Source organism: Bombina bombina, chromosome 3 (genome assembly GCF_027579735.1).
Source record: "Bombina bombina isolate aBomBom1 chromosome 3, aBomBom1.pri, whole genome shotgun sequence".
Taxonomy (NCBI): Eukaryota; Metazoa; Chordata; class Amphibia; order Anura; family Bombinatoridae; genus Bombina; species Bombina bombina.
This window is the reverse complement of record NC_069501.1, coordinates 35,396,407-35,416,814: the sequence shown is the minus strand read 5'-3', so window position 1 is coordinate 35,416,814 and position 20,408 is coordinate 35,396,407. Positions and strand designations below refer to the sequence as shown.

Genomic DNA, 20,408 nt, shown 5'->3' with positions numbered 1-20,408 from the left:
CAGCTACACACTATTTAAAGCCTATATTGTTATAAACTACCAAATAGATAAAAGTCACCATGCATAAGTTTGATCTGCAGCTGTAGTTCATATTAACTTCTATTTCTCTGCTAACCAAGCATTACAGCAGGGCAAGGCATGGTCAGTAACTGAAAATGAATAATTTCAAGGTTCTGGGTAACATTTTGTCTATAACAGAACTTAGGGTATTTAAATATTCATTACCTGAATGATATCTAGATACTAGCTCAGTCCTTTACTTTAACAGCAATTTGCCCAAAACATCTGTTGTTTCTTTAAACATATTCAGTGATTTTTTTCTCTATCAGAGTAGAGACGGATAACATTGTATTAACCTATCTTTAGTCTCTTTCACTCCCTACGTGGCTACGTGAATAGAAGTACTAGGTCTCAAAATTTTTACTTGCTCATTTTCACATGAGACCTCTTCAACTGTATATGCTGTGACAATGATGCAAGGTTTATTTTCAGCTATCTCAAAAGATATTTTAGATTCCAATACAAACCAGTCTCTCTGACTGGCTGAATCATTAATTTGTTATTCATGAGGCTTCTTACTCTTATATGATCTGTGATTACCACAGATACAAATTTTCAGGTTGGAGAGCTGTTTATGGGTCTCTGACAGCACAGGGTTTGGGATCCTCAGAGGTGAGGTTGCCAATCAATATTATAGAACTCTGTGCAATTTTCAGGACCCTTCGAGCTTGGCCTCAGTTAAATAGGCAGTCTTATCTCCATTTCCAGACGGACAATGTCACAGCAGTAACTTCTGTCAACCATCAAGGGAGAACTCACAGTTCCCTATCTATGAAATAAGTATATTGCATACTTTCTTGGGCAGAATCCAATTCCTGTCTAAACACAGCGATTCATACAGTTATTCATATCCCAGGTGTAGACAATTGGGAAGCTGATTATCTCACCCGGCAATCTCTAAATCCAGGGGAGTGGTCTCTCCACCCAGATGTATTCTATCAAATTGTACAGATGTGGGGTTCTCCAGAGATGGATCTGATGGTCTCTCGTCTGAAAAAAAAAACTTTCCAGGTACCTCTCCAGATCCAGGGATCCTCAGGCGGAAATTATGGACGCTCTAGCAGTTCCCTGGTCTTACCAGCCTGCTTATATTTTCCCCCCTCTGGTTCTTCTTCCAAGAGTGATCTCAAAGATTACATTACATTACATTATAAAACAATCTTATGTGTTTCTAATAACACCAGTGTGGCCTCACAGGATTTGGTATGCAGACCTTGTCCGAATGTCCAGTTGCCAGCCTTGGCCTCTGCCTCTAAGACCAGACCTTCTGTCTCAAGGGCCGTTCTTCCACCCTGATCTTAAATCTCTAAATATTATGGCATGGAAATTGAACATTTAGTCCTCAGACATAAAAGCTTCTCTGACTTTGTGATTAAATCTAAGATTCAGGCCCGTAAGCCTGTTTCAAGGAAAATATACCACAAGATTTGGGAAACCTATATTTCTTGGTGTTCTACACATGATTATTCCAGGCATTCCTTTTGGATTCCTAGGATTCTCCAGTTCCTTCAGGATGGTTTGGATAAGGGTTTGTCTGCCAATACTTTGAAAGGACAAATCTCTGCTCTTACTGTTTTATTTCACAGAAAAATTGCTAATCTTCCTTATATTCACTGTTTGTCCAGGCTTTAATTAGAATTAAAACTGTAATTAAAATTTATTTATCCTCCTTGGAGTCTTAATTTGGTATTAAAGACTTGCAGGCTCCTCCTTTTGAGCCTATGCATACTTTGGACATTAAACTACTTTCTTGGAAAGTGCTATTTCTATTGGCTATATCTTCTGCTAGAAGAGTTTCTATTTTTCATCAAGATAAAGCAGTTTTGCTGACTTTTTTCAAAATCTTGCCTTGTGAATTCTAATAACATACATAGGGAAAATATTGTTCCTTCCTTGTGTTCTAATCCTAAGAATATTCTTGAAAGATCTTTGCATTCTTTGGATGCGGTAAGAGCTTTGAAATATTATGTTGATGCTACTAAGGATTGTTATTTTTTATGGTTTTAGAAAAGGTCAGAAAGCCTCTGCCATTTCTTTGGCATCTTGGTTGAAACTTCTGATTCACAAAGCTTATTTGGAGACTGGCCAGTCTCCCACTCAGAAAACAACAGCTCATACTACAAGATCTTTTGCCACATCTTGAGATTTCAAGAATGAAGCTTTAGTTGATCAAATCTGCAAAGCGGCCACTTGGTCTTCTTTGCATACATTTAGTTAATTTTACTAATTTTATGTTTTTGCTTCTTCGGAAGCAGCTTTGGTAGAAAGGTTCTTCAGGCAGCTGTCTCAGTTTGATTCTAGTGCCTATTATTTAAGTTTTTTTAATTTTTAAGAAAACGTGATAATTATTTTGGATTTAATTTCTCAGCGGAAATACAGTAGCTGTTTTTATTTTATCCCTCCCTCTATAGTTACTTGTGGAAATCCCATCTTGGGTTTTATATCCCATCAGTAACAAGCTTGTGGACTCTTGTCACCTATATGAAAGAAAACATAATTTATGTAAGAACTTACTTGATAAATTAATTTCTTTCATGGTGGCGAGAGTCCACGAGGCCCACCCATTTTTGGGGGTTATGATTTTTTTTGTATAAAGTACATTATTTATCCTATTCTTTTTTTTTTTATATAATTTTACTCCTTTTACACCTCACCAACTTGGCTTTACGTTAAACTGAGGCATGAGTGAGGTGGGAGGTGTGTTTATAGGCATTTGAGGTTTGGGAAACTTTGCCCCTCCTGGTAGGAATGTATATCCCATCAGTAACTAGCTTGTGGACTCTCACCACCATGAAAAAATTAATTTATCAGGGAAGTTCTTAAATAAATTATGTTTTTTTCAGCTCAGCTTTCAGTTCCCGACATTTCCACCACTATTAAGAAAATACACAGTGCTACGAAAGAATAATCTAAGAAAAATGTTAGACCCAAAATTACTGCTGGTAAAAGAAAAATCACTTGCCTTAAAGGAATATGGAACCCAAAAGTTTTCTTTTGTGATTCAGACAGAACGTACAATTTTAAAAAGGTTTCCTATTTACTTCTATTAACAGATTTGCTTTGTTCCGATGTTATTCTTTGTTGAAGAGATACCTAGGCAGGAGTGTTGAACACTACATGGCAGGAAATAGTGCTGCCCTCTAGTGCTCTTGCCTAATAGATAACGTTCTTGCAAAACTGCTGCCAAATAGTGCTCCAGAGAAGTGTATGCTACTGAGCTTGTGTACCAGCAACATCAACAAAAGATACCAAGAAAACAAAGAAAATCAGATTGCTGCTCAATCTGAATCAAGAAAGAAAAATGTTGGGTCCCTTTAATATCCCTTTAACCACAGTGTAATGGTATCACATTGTGAGCCCTCAGTCTGTAATCACACCTAGGGGCAGCAAGCGATACTTAGGTCACACACCCTAAAAAAGCAATAAAGATAAAAACATTACAATGAATAAATAAGTTCCACACTGTTATTAATCATTGTCCAAACGTCCCACCTTATTATGTCACATTAAAAGGGCACAAAAGCAACATCAATAGCACTTAGGCCTTGTGTCCCAGTGAAAAAGAAGGAAACTAAAGAGTAAAGAAGGAAACTAAAGAGTAAAGAAGGAAACTAAAGAGTAAAGAACGGAACTATATAGTAAAGAAGGAAACTATATAGTAAAGAAGGAAACTAAAGAGTAAAGAACGGAACTATATAGTAAAGAAGGAAACTAAAGAGTAAAGAACGGAACTATATAGTAAAGAAGGAAACTAAAGAGTAAAGAACGGAACTATATAGTAAAGAAGGAAACTAAAGAGTAAAGAAGAAAACTATATAGTAAAGAAGGAAACTAAAGAGTAAAAAACGGAACTATATAGTAAAGAAGGAAACTAAAGAGTAAAGAAGGAAACTAAAGAGTAAAGAAGAAAACTATATAGTAAAGAAGGAAACTAAAGAGTAAAGAAGGAAACTAAAGAGTAAAGAAGAAAACTATATAGTAAAGAAGGAAACTAAAGAGTAAAAAACGGAACTATATAGTAAAGAAGGAAACTAAAGAGTAAAGAAGGAAACTAAAGAGTAAAGAAGAAAACTATATAGTAAAGAAGGAAACTAAAGAGTAAAGAAGGAAACTAAAGAGTAAAGAAGGAAACTAAAGAGTAAAGAAGAAAACTATATAGTAAAGAAGGAAACTATATTGTAAAGAAGGGAACTAAAGAGTAAAGAAGGAAACTAAAGAGTAAAGAAGGAAACTAAAGAGTAAAGAAGGAAACTAAAGAGTAAAGAACGGAACTATACAGTAAAGAAGGAAACTATATAGTAAAGAAGGAAACTAAAGAGTAAAGAAGGAAACTAAAGAGTAAAGAAGGAAACTAAAGAGTAAAGAACGGAACTATATAGTAAAGAAGGAAACTAAAGAGTAAAGAAGGAAACTAAAGAGTAAAGAAGAAAACTATATAGTAAAGAAGGAAACTATATTGTAAAGAAGGGAACTATATAGTAAAGAAGGGAACTATATAGTAAAGAAGGAAACTAAAGAGTAAAGAAGGAAACTAAAGAGTAAAGAAGGAAACTATATAGTAAAGAAGGAAACTAAAGAGTAAAGAAGGAAACTATATAGTAAAGAAGGAAACTAAAGAGTAAAGAAGGAAACTATATAGTAAAGAAGGAAACTAAAGAGTAAAGAAGGAAACTAAATAGAAAAGAAGGAAGCTAAAGAGTAAAGAAGGAAACTATATAGTAAAGAAGGAAACTATATAGTAAAGAAGGAAACTAAAGAGTAAAGAAGGAAACTAAAGAGTAAAGAAGGAAACTAAAGAGTAAAGAAGGAAACTATATAGTAAAGAAGGAAACTATATAGTAAAGAAGGAAACTAAAGAGTAAAGAAGGAAACTAAAGAGTAAAGAAGGAAACTAAAGAGTAAAGAAGAAAACTATATAGTAAAGAAGGAAACTAAAGAGTAAAGAAGGAAACTATATAGTAAAGAAGGAAACTAAAGAGTAAAGAAGGAAACTATATAGTAAAGAAGGAAACTAAATAGAAAAGAAGGAAGCTAAAGAGTAAAGAAGGAAACTAAATGGTAAAGTTGGATTAGTTGAGTTGATACCTGTGATCCTTCCAAGACGGCCACCAAAAAGCTGTCCGACATGCCCAGCCACATGTGCACCAAGGCTGGCCCCAATGAAGTGTAAGGACTTCTCAGTGGCGCCTGCATCCTACAAATACACACAGACAGATCGTCAGCTGAGGCAAAGAATTAAGGATACAGACATAGGGGCCGATTTATTAAAGTGCGGACAGACATGATACAATGTAGCGTATCATGTCCGCCACACATCGATAAATGCCCACAGCATACGCTGTCTGCATTTATCATTGCACAAGCAGTTCCTGTGAGCTGCTTGTGCAATGCTGCATCCTGCAGATTCGCGGCCATTCGGCCGCTAGCAGGGGGTGTCAATCAGCCCGATCGTATAGGATTGGGCGGATTGATGTCCGCAGCCTCAGAGCAGGTGGACAAGTTATGGAACAGTGGCCTTTAGACCACTGCTTCATAACTTTTGTTTCCGGCGAGCCTGAAGGCTCGCGTGGAAACAGGGGCATCAAACTTCATATGGAGCTTGATAATTCGGCCCCATAAAATGAGATAGCTGCAGAAAGGGTACAGTGATCACAGAAAAATGATATACATATATATAACAGTCTCATAAGTATGGGTATTCTACCTATTGACGCTGGGAGGAAGCGCTTCTGTGTTCGCATTATGCCACATTAAAATGACATGTTGTCTTGATAAAGGCCCGGCTTTGGTCCGAAACGTCGACATTGACTTTTAAGAAATCTCTTCAATAAAGCTTGAATAATTATTTTTTAAAAAATCCTTCGAGTGCCCATACTTATTAAACTGTTATATACTTTGTACCTTTTTGGATTGCACCCAGGTCCTCTATGGAGCACTAAGGGTGGAGTGTGTGTATTTGTGTGTGTATATTTATATACGTAGTATGTGTGTATAGGCATATTATATAGCTGTATATGTGGGTGTATTTGTGTGTGTATATTTATATATGTAGTATGTGTATATAGGCATATTATATAGTGTGTATATGTGGGTGTATTTGTGTGTGTATATTTTTATATGTAGTATGTGTATATAGGCATATTATATAGCTGTATATGTGGGTGTATTTGTGTGTGTATATTTATATATGTAGTATGTGTATATAGGCATATTATATAGCTGTATATGTGGGTGTATTTGTGTGTGTATATTTATATATGTAGTATGTGTGTATAGGCATATTATATAATGTGTGTATATGTGGGTGTATTTGTGTGTATATTTATATATGTAGTATGTGTATATTGGCATATTATATAGTTGTATGTGCAGGTGTATTTGTGTGTGTATATTTATATGTGTAGTATGTGTGTATATGCATATTATATAGCTGTAAATGTGGGTGTATTTGTGTGTGTGTATTTATATATGTAGTATGTGTATATAGGCATATTGTATAGCTGTATATGTGGGTGTATTTGTGTGTGTATATTTATATATGTAGTATGTGTGTATATGCATATTATATAGCTGTAAATGTGGGTGTATTTGTGTGTGTGTATTTATATATGTAGTATGTGTATATAGGCATATTATATAGCTGTAAATGTGGGTGTATTTGTGTGTGTGTATTTATATATGTAGTATGTGTATATAGGCATATTGTATAGCTGTATATGTGGGTGTATTTGTGTGGGTATATTTATATATGTAGTATGTGTATATTGGCATAATTTATAGCTGTATGTGTGGGTGTATTTGTGTGTGTATATTTATATATGTAGTATGTGTGTATAGGCATATGATATAGTGTGTATATGTGGGTGTATTTGTGTGTATATTTATATATGTAGTATGTGTGTATAGGCATATTATATAGCTGTATATGTGGGTGTATTTTTGTGTGTATATTTATATATGTAGTATGTGTATATAGGCATATTATATAGCTGTATGTGTGGGTGTATTTGTGTGTGTATATTCATATATGTAGTATGTGTATATAGGCATATTATATAGTATGTATATGTGGGTGTATTTGTGTGTGTATAGGCATATTATATAGCTGTATATGTGGGTGTATGTGTGTGTGTATATTTATATATGTAGTATGTGTATATAGGCATATTATATAGTTGTATGTGTGGGTGTATTTGTGTGTCTATATTTATATATGTAGTATGTGTGTATAGGCATATTATATAGTTGTATGTGTGGGTGTATTTGTGTGTCTATATTTATATATGTAGTATGTGTGTATAGGCATATTATATAGTTGTATGTGTGGGTGTATTTGTGTGTGTTTATTTATATGTGTAGTATGTGTGTATATGCATATTATATAGCTGTATATGTGGGTGTATTTGTGTGTGTATATTTATATATGTAGTATGTGTATATAGGCATATTATATAGCTGTATGTGTGGGTGTATTTGTGGGTGTATATTTATATGTATAGTATGTGTGTATAGGCATATTATATAGCTGTATATGTGGGTGTATTTGTGTGTGTATATTTATATATGTAGTATGTGTATATAGGCATATTATATAGCTGTATGTGTGGGTGTATTTGTGTGTGTATATTTATATATGTAGTATGTGTATATAGGCATATTATATAGCTGTATGTGTGGGTGTATTTGTGTGTGTGTATTTATATATGTAGTATGTGTATATTGGCATATTATATAGATGTATGTGTGGGTGTATTTGGTGTTTATATTTATATATGTAGTATGTGTATATAGGCATATTATATAGCTGTATGTGTGGGTGTATTTGTGTGTGTATATTTATATGTGTAGTATGTGTAAATAGGCATATTATATAGCTGTATATGTGGGTGTATTTGTTGTAAATTTATATGTGTAGTATGTGTGTATATGCATATCATATTGTGTGTGTGTGTGTGTATGCATTTCATATAGTTATATGTGTAGTATGTGTATATAGGCATATTATATAGCTGTATATATGGGTGTATTTGTGTGTGTGTATATGCATATTATATAGCTTTATATGTGGGTGTATTTGTGTGTGTATATTTATATATGCAGTATGTGTATATAGGCATATTATATAGCTGTATATGTGGGTGTATTTGTGTGTGTATATTTATACAGAGAGAGAGAGAGAGAGAGAGAGAGAGAGATTTAGTGGAGGATTTTAAACTCACTTTTCGCCTCCCCATATTTTAAATTACTGTTGTGTATATATATATATATATATATATATATATATATATATATATATATATATATATATATATATATATATATATATATACAGTGGGGCAAAAAAGTATTTAGTCAGAAACCAATTGTGCAAGTTCTCCCACTTAAGAAGATGAGAGAGGCCTGTAATTTTCATCATAGGTATACCTCAACTATGAGAGACAAAATGTGGAAACAAATCCAGACAATCACATTGTCTGATTTGGAAAGAATTTATTTGCATATTATGGTGGAAAATAAGTATTTGGTCACCTACAAACAAGCAAGATTTCTGGCTCTCACAGACCTGTATCTTCTTCTTTAAGAGGCTCCTCTGTCCTCCACTCATTACCTGTATTAATGGCACCTGTTTAAACTTTTTATCAGTATAAAAGACACCTGTCCACAACCTCAAACAGTCACACTCCAAACTCCACTATGGTGAAGACCAAAGAGCTGTCGAAGGACACCAGAAACAAAATTGTAGGCCTGCACCAGGCTAGGAAGACTGAATCTGCAATAGGCAAGCAGCTTGGTGTGAAGAAATCAACTGTGGGAGCAATAATTAGAAAATGGAAGACATACAAGACCACTGATAATCTCCCTCGATCTTGGGCTCCACGCAAGATCTCACCCCGTGGGGTCAAAATGATCACAAGCACGATGAGAAAACATCCCAGAACCACACGGGGGGACCTAGTGAATGACCTGCAGAGAGCTGGGACCAACGTAACAAAGGCTACCATCAGTAACACACTACACCGCCAGGGACTGCCAGACGTGTCCCCCTGCTTAAGCCAGTACATGTCCGGGCCCATCTGAAGTATGCTAGAGAGCATTTGGATGATCCAGAAGCGGATTGGGAGAATGTCATATGGTCAGATGAAACCAAAGTAGAACTGTTTGGTAGAAACACAACTTGTCGTGTTTGGAGGAGAGAGAATGCTGAGTTGCAACCAAAGAACACCATACCTACTGTGAAGCATGGGGGTGGCAACATCATGCTTTGGGCTGTTTCTCTGCAAAGGGAACAGGACGACTGATCCATGTACATGAAAGAATGAATGGGGCCATGTATCGTGAGATTTTGAGTGCAAACCTCCTTCCATCAGCAAGGGCATTGAAGATGAAACGTGGCTGGGTCTTTCAGCATGACAATGATCCCAAACACCCCCCCCCCCCCGGGCAATGAAGGAGTGGCTTTGTAAGAAGCATTTCAAGGTCCTGGAGTGGCCTAGCCAGTCTCCAGATCTCAACCCCATAGAAAACCTTTGGAGGGAGTTAAAAGTCCATGTTGCCCAGCGACAGCCCCAAAACATCACTGCTCTAGAGGAGATCTGCATGCAGGAATGGGCCAACATACCAGCAACAGTGTGTGACAACCTTGTGAAGACTTACAGAAAACGTTTGACCTCTGTCATTGCCAACAAAGGATATCGAACAAAGTAATGTGATTGTCTGGATTTGTTTCCACATTTTGTCTCTCATAGTTGAGGTATACCTATGATGAAAATTACAGGCCTCTCTCATCTTCTTAAGTGGGAGAACTTGCATAATTGGTTTCTGACTAAATACTTTTTTGTCCCACTGTATATATATATATATATATATATACATACAGTATATATATATATATATATATATATATATATATATATATATATATATGTGTGTGTGTGTGTGTATATGCATATTATATAGTTGTATGTGTGTGTGTTTGTGTGTATATATATATATATATGTATATATATATATATATATATATATATGTGTGTGTGTGTGTGTTTGTGTGTGTAGTATGTGTGTATAGGCATATTATATACTCTATATAGATATATATGTGTATATATATATATATATATATATATATATATATATAGAGTATATAATATGTCTATACACACATACTACACACACACACACACACACACACACATATATATATATATATATATATATACACACAAACACACACACATACAACTATATCATATGCATATACACACACATATATATATATATATATATATATACTGTATGTGTGTGTTTATAAGTGTAGTATGTGTGTATAGGCATATTATATAGTTGTATGTGTGGGTGTATTTGTGTGTGTGTGTATATATATATATATTCCGGACAAATAGTCGCACTCTCAGGTCTTTTGGTGAAAATAGTAGATAATTTTAATGAAACGTTTTCGGGGTATTCCTCCCCATCATCAGCATAAACATACAGTGCATCAAACAAACTTAAATAGAGGCATATTACTCATCAAACTAATACAAAATACCTGTGTGTAAATTTTTTTATATGTGTGTGTGAATTTATAAGTGTAGTATGTGTGTATATGCATATTATATAGTGTGTATGTGCAGGTGTATTTGTGTGTGTACATTTATAAGTGTAGTATGTGTGTATATGCATATTATATAGTTGTATGTGTGGGGATATTTGTGTGGATTAAAAGGAAAAGACAGTAATTTAGCAGTAAGGTAATTACCAGCAGGCTGTTTATGAGTACAGCCACTTCCAGGCTTAACTTGGGTACGTTTTCCACTGCGTGGTGATATTTGGCGGTGGAGCCCTGTACCCAATCAACTGCTAACACGTTTACATCTTCAGCATCAAGCAGAGCTTTAATCATAGTGTCCATCCAGGTCGGCTTAGTGCCGAAGACTCTGAAAACACAAGACAGATCCTGAGCTATGAGGCTAATGACATAAAGGGGTAGATTTATTAAGCAGCAGAAGCTGCTTTCTACGCCCATCATTTCAGGCTTGCCTGAAACGGAAGTTAAGAAGCAGCGATCAAAAGATCGCTGCTCCTTAACTTCTCCACCACCTTTTAGGTTGTGGACTGAAATCATATCGGATCGGGATGATTGACAACCCCTGCTAGCAGCCGGTGAACAGGGGCGGCATTACACAAGCATTTCACTATAATCGAGAGGTTTTTTGAGGATAGGTTTGACCAGTGCATTTTTTAGAGATGAGGGAAATATACCAGTGCTGAGGGAGAGGTTGAAGGTATCTGTGAGTATAGGGGTAAGGGTAGAAAAGAGGGAGGGGAGTAGATGTGAGGGGATGGGGTTGAGGGGACAGGTAGTAAGGTGGGAGGACAGTATAAGGGCAGAAACATCTTCCTCGGTAACAGGGGTAGAAGAGCTACATTTATGACTATTTGGGTTTTGGAAGACTGTGAGCTTTTGAGGGGTGGGAGATCGGTAGTAAGTTGAGAGCTGATTTAATTTCTGAAGGAGTCAATATTGTTATTGAAGTGGCTGGCAAAATCTTGAGCTGAGAGAGAAGTTGTATTAGGAGGTGGGGGTGGGCGGAGAAGAGTATTGAATGTGGAGAACAGAGGTTTTGGGTTAGAGGAAAGAGTAGTGAATTAATGTTGCTTATAAAGTTTAAGGGCAGAATAGTAGGAGTTCAAGATGAACTTGTAGTGAAGAAAGTCAGCTGAACTCTGAGATTTTCTCCAGTGTCGCTCAGCAGTACCGTAACATCTGTGTGGGTACCGTGTCAAAGAAGTATGCCAGGGATGAGGATGAGAGTGTGGTTTCTGAGCTATGGTAAGAGGGGCCAGATTGTCAAGGACTGATGTAAGGGTGGAGTTATATTTGCAGATTAATCAGGGCAGAACAATGAGGAGATGGAAGAGAGGAGAGGTTGGGGAGAGCTAGCTGTTGCTGATCCAACGACAATGCTTCTGTGAAGTTTGGTGTGAGGGGTAGAGGGAGAAGTTGTAGGGAGGGATGTGATCTTGCAAGTAAGGAGATGATGGTCAGAAAGAGGAAAAGGGGAGTTTGTCAAATTTGAGATCGAGGGAGTGATCATCTTTGTGAGTGAGAGAGTCAGTCCATTGTGACAGGCCGAAAGAGGAAGTGAGTTGCAGAAGTTGTTTTGCAGAGGAGGCAGTGGGATTGTCAAGAGGAATGTTGAAGTCACTAAGAATGAGGGCAGGGGTGTCTGAGGAAAGGAAATAAGCCAGGCAGCAAAATGATCTAAAAATTGAGTTGAGTAGCCAGGGGGGTGGTATATGACTGCAACGCGTATAGAGAGGGGAGAAAATAAGCAAATCATGTGTGCTTCAAACGAAGAAAATGTGAGGGAAGAGAAGGGCTGTATTTGTTGACAGATGCAACGAGAGGAAAGTAAAATACCAACATCACCTCCTTGTCTATTACCAGACATAGGAGTGTTGCTGAAGTGGAGACCCCCATGTGACAGTGCAGCAGTGGATGCTGTGTCTGAAGCAGAGAGCCAGGTTTCTGTGAGATCCAGAAGGTTGAGAGAGTGTGAGATAAAGAGGTCATGGATAGAAGTGAGTTTGTTGCAAACAGAGCAAGAGTTCCATAGCGCACAAGTGAAGGGGGTTGCGACTTTAGATGCAAGAGGAATGAGTATAAGGTTACCAGAGTTTTTGTTTTTGAAGTCTATTGAAAGGCACACATGGATGTGCAAGGCTAGGAAGTTTTGGAGGACCAGGATTAGGGGAGATGTAACCAGCAGCTAGAATGAGCAAGAGGGAGAGTGACATGAGATGAGATGCAGTTTTGCAGTAATGACACTGTTTTTGGGATGAAGTGCAAGGGGTGGGGAGAGAGTCTTTAGGAATGTGTGAAGCAGGCCCGGACTAAGCATCGGGCATACCGGGCAAATGCCCGGTAGGCCGCTCGGTGGTTTGGCTCCGCTCACCGCGACCACATTGAACAATTTTTTTCAGAAAAACTGTTTTTTTTTTAAATTATGTAATAAAATTATATTTTTATTATGTGTACCAGTGAGTTAGTGACTTTTGATTTTCAAAGCAAGCCGGCACCCCTGCCTTAGCCAGCCCAATATCAATCAATTATTCCCTCCCTTTTAAAGATCGGCCGCCGCTGGCCGCACGCACACTCTCAGCGTGTGAGATCAGATCCGGCGAACCAGCGTTCACTGTGTGTCCACCTGACACTCACACAGTCACAGAGGCTGTCAGACCTGTCATCGGGAGTCAGAGTACTTGGAGGGGAGAGATGGCGGCCGGCGGCTGTGACCGGGCCCAGCAGCCATGAGGACTCAGCAGGTGGACCGTGGTCAGCAGAGGTCAGTAGGCCAGGTCAGAGGACCTTTTATGTTAGCATGCCTTGTTGGACTTGGGGCCCCGCACTACCTATGCTCCTTGGGGGATTGTCTCTCATAACAGGACTTTCTCTGTGGCTCTATAAACATTGCAGAATAGCCTTGACATGTGCGGAGTGGGGTAAACATTGACTTTGCAACTGTACTGTTGGCGACAGATTGATATATTATTTTCCCTAATTTTGAAGAAGACACATGTGCATAGAATATGTTATATGGTATGTCTAATGTAGTAGACAGTTTGGATTTACATTGCTTGTATATTACTCTTGGAAGATATATCTACTTTATGAGTTATATGCATATTATAAGAGAGAGGTCTGCTTTCTAAGAGGCAATTATTTTTCTGTTGTACAGTGCAACTATTGGTTAGAGGTGATTACAGTCTTCTATGCTGTAATGTACCGTTCAACTATAATGTTTTCTAATTTTTTAATCCATTAGCTATTTTTGCCTCATAGCCTGTTTTAAAATGGCCATTTCTATCATCTCATTAGATAGTGGGGAGGGTGGTTACAATGCTATACATGCTTTTACATTAACATTTCACACAATATGCTTATCTTTTCAAAGTCCTAGTTCCTGTGAGGGGTACTACATATAGGACTACAGTCTCTCAATAACTGCATCTCGATGGGCTATCCCAGACCATATTTAAAGACGATTATATTCTGACAAGTCAACAGTATGGGAATGTATGTGGCTCACATATTTGATCTATGCATATAGTCTCTAGTTCTTTATTGTTAAGCTTAGTATTATAAAATGGGGCTAAAATATCTGTTCTGTTCTGTTATATAAGGATTTTGCCAATTCTGTTCTGTTATATAAGGATTTTGCCAATTCTAGGCAAGTTTACTGGTACAAGTGTCTAAGGGGCTCAAATATTTGTCCCATACATGAGAAATCTAGATATTTAGTGATAAGTTTAATAGTTGGAAAGCCAACAGTGACTTATTTGTAATTGATACCTCCATTATGCCTATGAGTGTTGCTGCATAAGTTCCTCATAAAAATATTGAGGGTCCAAAATGACCCTATATGTTTTGCATACACTATTGGATACTAAATTGATTGTGTGTACTTTTATTTAGATTGGGTCAGTGGTCCTACAGTGGTCACTAATTATCATTTAAGGCATGATTAACTACTAGTTTTTTTTATTTATATATATTCTGAGGAGTTCCTGAACACTCAATCCTTAACAGCCTAGCTGTAAGTTCATATCCTTTAGTTCAATATAAGTTATTATTATATAAGTTCATTAGATAATTCAAAGTTTCTTTTTTTTTCTTTATATCCAGGCCAAAAAGAGGCCTACGCTATTTAAAGGCCTTTAGATCAGAGAGAATTGAGGTCTAAAAGTGGCCTATACTGTATATGAGGGTTAAAAGAAAATTTATGGAAACAAAACAACTGTGGTTCTTATTGTGGGCTAAAGTTCTTCTCTACATAAAACATCCCATTCTGAAGTACTAATATTTTCTTTTGTTTTGATGTCTCTAGAATATTGTACTTCGAAACTACTCTACCTTTTGGCATGAAGATTTTGTCATGTGGCAAGTCTGTAAAATCTGATGTACTGACTATTGATGCCTGTTTGAAAACTTATAGGGTTTGTTTGAACACCTCAATTTGAGTTTCATAACTGTTCTTTCTAGTACAATAGGATTGCTCCTTTTTGTGAATTTTCTCAGTAGTTTTACTCTATATGTAACAGTGTTCCAGTTACTATTTTATCACTCTAGTTTAAAGGTGAGGATTTTATATTTATGAAGTCATATTCTCTGAAGACATACAGGTCCTGCCTATGTAACCTTGTTATACTATTGTATTCAGCTGCATTTGCCTTCTATAGGTTTTAGGTGTTGGAAGGGTCCAAAAGTAGCTCTCACTATCAGTTAGAAGGCATTCCTATGTTGTACCATCAATTAAAAACATTGACTACTTGTACTATGGTTTGTTGTAAGATAAGGTGTTAAACATCTCGTATGTCATTTTGAGATTACACATCAGTGTCTTACATTGTAATTTGTATTGCTTGGTGAACCTTAATAAAAAATAAATAAAAATATTTCTTTTTTCATTATTTTGCTAGATTTTCTTGTAGTTTACCTCCAAAAACAGTTTTCTTCACTTTCCCTTGAAAAACTTGAATGTACATTGAATACGTTGCTGCTGTGATCCTGCAACATGCTACACAATAATCGCTAAGCTCAGTATCAGAGAAAAAACTGATATGGCCTATATGAATTGTTTCTGATATATGTATTGTACCGTGCTTATGCACTGTAGGGAGAGGCAGGCAGTGTTAGGCTGCAAGGTTTTAAATAATTTTCTTTGTTAAGCAATAATATGTATTGCACTGTCCTCAAACTAGTTTAAACAATATATATATATATATATATAAATAGATTATTTTTTTGTAAAATCTATATGAGTGTGTTCACGTGAGTGTGTGGTGTGTGTATTTGTGGTGTGTGTGTGCATGTGAGTGTGTGTATGTGTGGTGTGTGCGTGCATGTGAGTGTGTGTATGTGTGGTGTGTGCATGCATGTGAGTGTGTGTATGTGTGGTGTGTACGTGCATTTGATTGTGTGTATGTGTGGTGTGTGCGTGCGTGCATGTGAGTGTGTGTATGTGTGGTGTGTGCGTGCGTGCATGTGAGTGTGTGTATGTGTGGTGTGTGCGTGCGTGCATGTGAGTGTGTGTATGTGTGGTGTGTGCGTGCGTGCATGTGAGTGTGTGTATGTGTGGTGTGTGCATACATGTGAGTGTGTGCATGTGTGGTGTGTACGTGCATTTGATTGTGTGTATGTGTGGTGTGTGTGCATGTGAGTGGGTGTATGTGTGTTGTGTGCGTGCATGTGAGTGGGTGTATGTGTGTTGTGTGCGTGCATGTGAGTGGGTGTATGTGTGTTGTGTGCGTGCATGTGAGTGGGTGTATGTGTGTTGTGTCTGTGCATGTGAGTGGGTATATGTGTGTTGTGTGTGTGCATGTGAGTGGGTGTATGTGAGTGGGTGTATGTGTGTTGTGTGCATGCATGTGAGTGGATGTATGTGTGTTGTGTGCGTGCATGTGAGTGGGTGTATGTGAGTGGGTGTATGTGTGTTGTGTGCGTTCATGTGAGTGGGTGTATGTGTGTTGTGTGCGTGCATATAAGTGGGTGTATGTGTGATGTGTGCACGTGAGTGGGTGTATGTGTGTTGTGTGCATGTGAGTGGGTGTATGTGTGTTGTGTGCGTGCATGTGAGTGGGTGTATGTGTGTTGTGTGCGTGCATGTGAGTGGGTGTATGTGTGTTGTGTGCGTGCATGTGAGTGGGTGTATGTGTGTTGTGTGCGTGCATGTGAGTGGGTGTATGTGTGTTGTGTGCGTGCATGTGAGTGGGTGTATGTGAGTGGGTGTATGTGAGTGGGTGTATGTGTGTTGTGTGCGTTCATGTGAGTGGGTGTATGTGTGTTGTGTGCGTGCATATAAGTGGGTGTATGTGTGTTGTGTGCACATGAGTGGGTGTATGTGTGTTGTGTGCACATGAGTGGGTGTATGTGTGTTGTGTGCGTGCATGTGAGTGGGTGTATGTGTGTTGTGTGCGTGCATGTGAGTGGGTGTATGTGTGTTGTGTGCGTGCATGTGAGTGGGTGTATGTGTGTTGTGTGCATGTGAGTGGGTGTATGTGTGTTGTGTGCGTGCATGTGAGTGGGTGTATGTGTGTTGTGTGCTTGCATGTGAATGGGTTTATGTGTGTTGTGTGCGTGCATGTGAGTGGGTATATGTGTGTTGTTTGCGTGCATGTGAGTGGGTTTATGTGTGTTGTGTGCGTGCATGTCAGTGGGTATATGTGTGTTGTTTGCGTGCATTTGAGTGGGTTTATGTGTGTTGTGTGCGTGCATGTGAGTGGGTTTATGTGTGTTGTGTGCGTGCATGTGAATGGGTGTATGTGTGTTGTGTGCGTGCATGTGAGTGGGTGTATGTGTGTTGTGTGCGTGCATGTGAGTGGGTGTATGTGTGTTGTGTGAGTGCATGTCAGTGGGTATATGTGTGTTGTTTGCGTGCATGTGAGTGGGTTTATGTGTGTTGTGTGCGTGCATGTGAGTGGGTTTATGTGTGTTGTGTGCGTGCATGTGAGTGGGTTTATGTGTGTTGTGTGCGTGCATGTCAGTGGGTATATGTGTGTTGTTTGCGTGCATGTGAGTGGGTTTATGTGTGTTGTGTGCGTGCATGTCAGTGGGTATATGTGTGTTGTTTGCGTGCATGTGAGTGGGTTTATGTGTGTTGTGTGCGTGCATGTGAGTGGGTTTATGTGTGTTGTGTGCGTGCATGTCAGTGGGTATATGTGTGTTGTTTGCGTGCATGTGAGTGGGTTTATGTGTGTTGTGTGTGCATGTGAGTAGGTGTATGTGTGTTGTGTGCATGCATGTGAGTGGGTTTATTGTGTTGTGTGCATGCATGTGAGGGGGTTTATTGTGTTGTGTGCATGCATGTGAGTGGGTTTATTGTGTTGTGTGCGTGCATGTGAGGGGGTTTATTGTGTTGTGTGCGTGCATGTGAGTGGGTTTATTGTGTTGTGTGCGTGCATGTGAGTGGGTTTATTGTGCTGTGTGCGTGCATGTGAGGGGGTTTATTGTGTTGTGTGCGTGCATGTGAGGGGGTTTATTGTGTTGTGTGCGTGCATGTGAGTGGGTTTATTGTGTTGTGTGCGTGCATGTGAGGGGGTTTATTGTGTTGTGTGCGTGCATGTGAGTGGGTTTATTGTGTTGTGTGCGTGCATGTGAGTGGGCTTATTGTGTTGTGTGCGTGCATGTGAGTGGGTTTATTGTGTTGTGTGCGTGCATGTGAGTGGGTTTATTGTGTTCTGTGCATGTGAGTGGGTCTATGTGTGGTATGCGTAGATATGAGTGTGTGTATGAGGACTTTTAAATTAAAAATTGGGGGTAGTGGGCTGCTTTGCCTTAAAATGCCCGGGTCTATTTTTTGGTCCCAATCCGGCCCTGGTGTGAAGTTCATGAAAACAAAGGTAAGGTTAGGTTAAGAGAGATGGGCTAATGAGCAGTGCAGGTGGTGAGGGGAAGGAGTAATAGAATAAAGTAGTTTGTTATAGAGACAAAAGGTAGCAAAAGGAATATGAAGATATTGAGCATTATAAAAAACTAACACAGTGTTACAACAGAACTTGACTTATCCCTTATCCAATCCTTATCCAATTCTTGTATAATTCTTCTGCCCAATTGTTAATGCCTCACTTATAAATGTTCACTTAAGAGATGTGATCATATGGTGTTACAATACAGCTATCTAATAGCACCCATAGCAGTGTTAAATTTAAAAGCCAGAGCATTCAGCTGATTGCAATAAATTAGTTAATGACATGATCAAAGACAGTCAAAAGGTCAATTGGGAAAATTTGATTCAGGGTGAGATAAGTTAAAAAACCAGGCTGGAGTTTTACCATTAGTGAAATTATAAATTTAGGACATATCACAAGTATTGACAAGGATTGAACATCACATAGATAAAGACAAGATATCAGCAAAGTAAATACATAACATTTCACAGACTACAGACACATACCAAAAGAGAGACTTAGGGGCCTATTTATTATGGTATCCGATATAGCGGATTATGTCCGCTGCACATCGATAAATGCCAAAAGCATACGCTGTCCGCATTTATCATTGCACCAGGAGTTCTTGTGCAGGGAGTGTCAATCAACCCGATCGTATTCGATCGGGTTGATTTCTGACGATTTCTGTCCGCCGCCTCAAAGCAGACGGACAGGTTATGGAGCAGTGGTCTTTAGACCGCTGCTTCAAAACTTCTGTTTCCGGTGAGCCTGAAGGGTCGCTGGAAACACGAGGGAATCAAGCTCCATATGGAGCTTGATAAATATGCCCCTTAGAGTGCAATTGACACAGAAAACAGGGAGTTTGACAGGAGTTGAATGCAGGACCCAAATCGAATATTGGCGATATGGAGACTCTTGTTCTTTTTTTGATTGATACACATATTAACACACATATATATATATGTATATATTCATATACATATATATTAAAAAATGTTGCCCATCGCTGCGCGAGGCTATGGAAGTATGCCCTTGTGAGCGCAATTCTTCCTAGCAATGTGAACGCGAGCTTGCGTTCACATTGCGATTTACTTGTAATACAAGTGCACATTATAGTGCACTGGTATTACAAAAAGGACCGTTAATATTGCTTGCAAGCAAGCGATATTTAGTGCTCCACTTGTAATCTAGCCCTAACTTTATTAATTATTAAAAAAAATTATGATTGGGTAGTATACCATAACGGCAATATTTACAAAAAAGAAAGCAGGATAAAAAGCACAAAAATCAGAGCTTCTTGGCAGCAAATTTTTTTTGCCAGTAGTGGTATTCCTGGCCAATAGCTGAATACCTGGGGGTGCTGTGAGAGCAGGCTCCAAAAAAAATGACAAAACACAAAAATAATAAATCCGCTATGCATTTCTGTACGTATACGAACCTTTGTCTAGCCTTGATTTAAAAAAAAAAAATTGAGTTCCGGGAGAGGCAATGTTTTTGCTGCCAAGAGGCTCTGATTTGTGTGTTTTTTCTACTGTTTGCTTTTTTGTAAATTACCCTTATAGTATCCTACACAATTATATTGTTTATTAATATAACATTAAGAAGGTTAATGTATTAACTCAATCATTTTAAGGAGCTGCAGAGCTCTTACAAACGCTCTTAAAGGTATCCATCAGGGTACCAAATTATCTACATAGTATATTTGTTTTGAGTGGAGTAGCAGCAGGTATTTTTACCTGTTAAACCCTATAAAATCAACATAGTGCCACACAAATTATCTCACAGCCAGTGGAGGCTACTCTATAGGAGCACAGGCGCACCTGAACCCCCTAAAAGAAAAAAAAAAACTTTTTGACTGAATAAATATAATTTTTCCAATAGCCTCCCTGTTGGAAAAATTA

The 20,408-nt window shown here is 38.1% G+C and overlaps 1 protein-coding gene across 1 annotated transcript in view; it reads right to left on the bottom strand.

Annotated features, from left to right (window-relative positions):
* LOC128652819 (phospholipase A1 member A-like) overlaps positions 1–20,408 on the bottom strand; it is a 161,131-nt gene that overhangs the window by 117,026 nt on the left and 23,697 nt on the right. Inside the window, exons 3-4 of the mRNA XM_053705775.1 lie at positions 10,817–10,994; positions 5,146–5,254 (exon numbers count right to left, since the gene is read on the bottom strand). Of these exons, the coding sequence (XP_053561750.1) occupies positions 5,146–5,254; positions 10,817–10,994 (287 nt within the window). The remainder of the gene's footprint in view (positions 1–5,145; positions 5,255–10,816; positions 10,995–20,408) is intronic.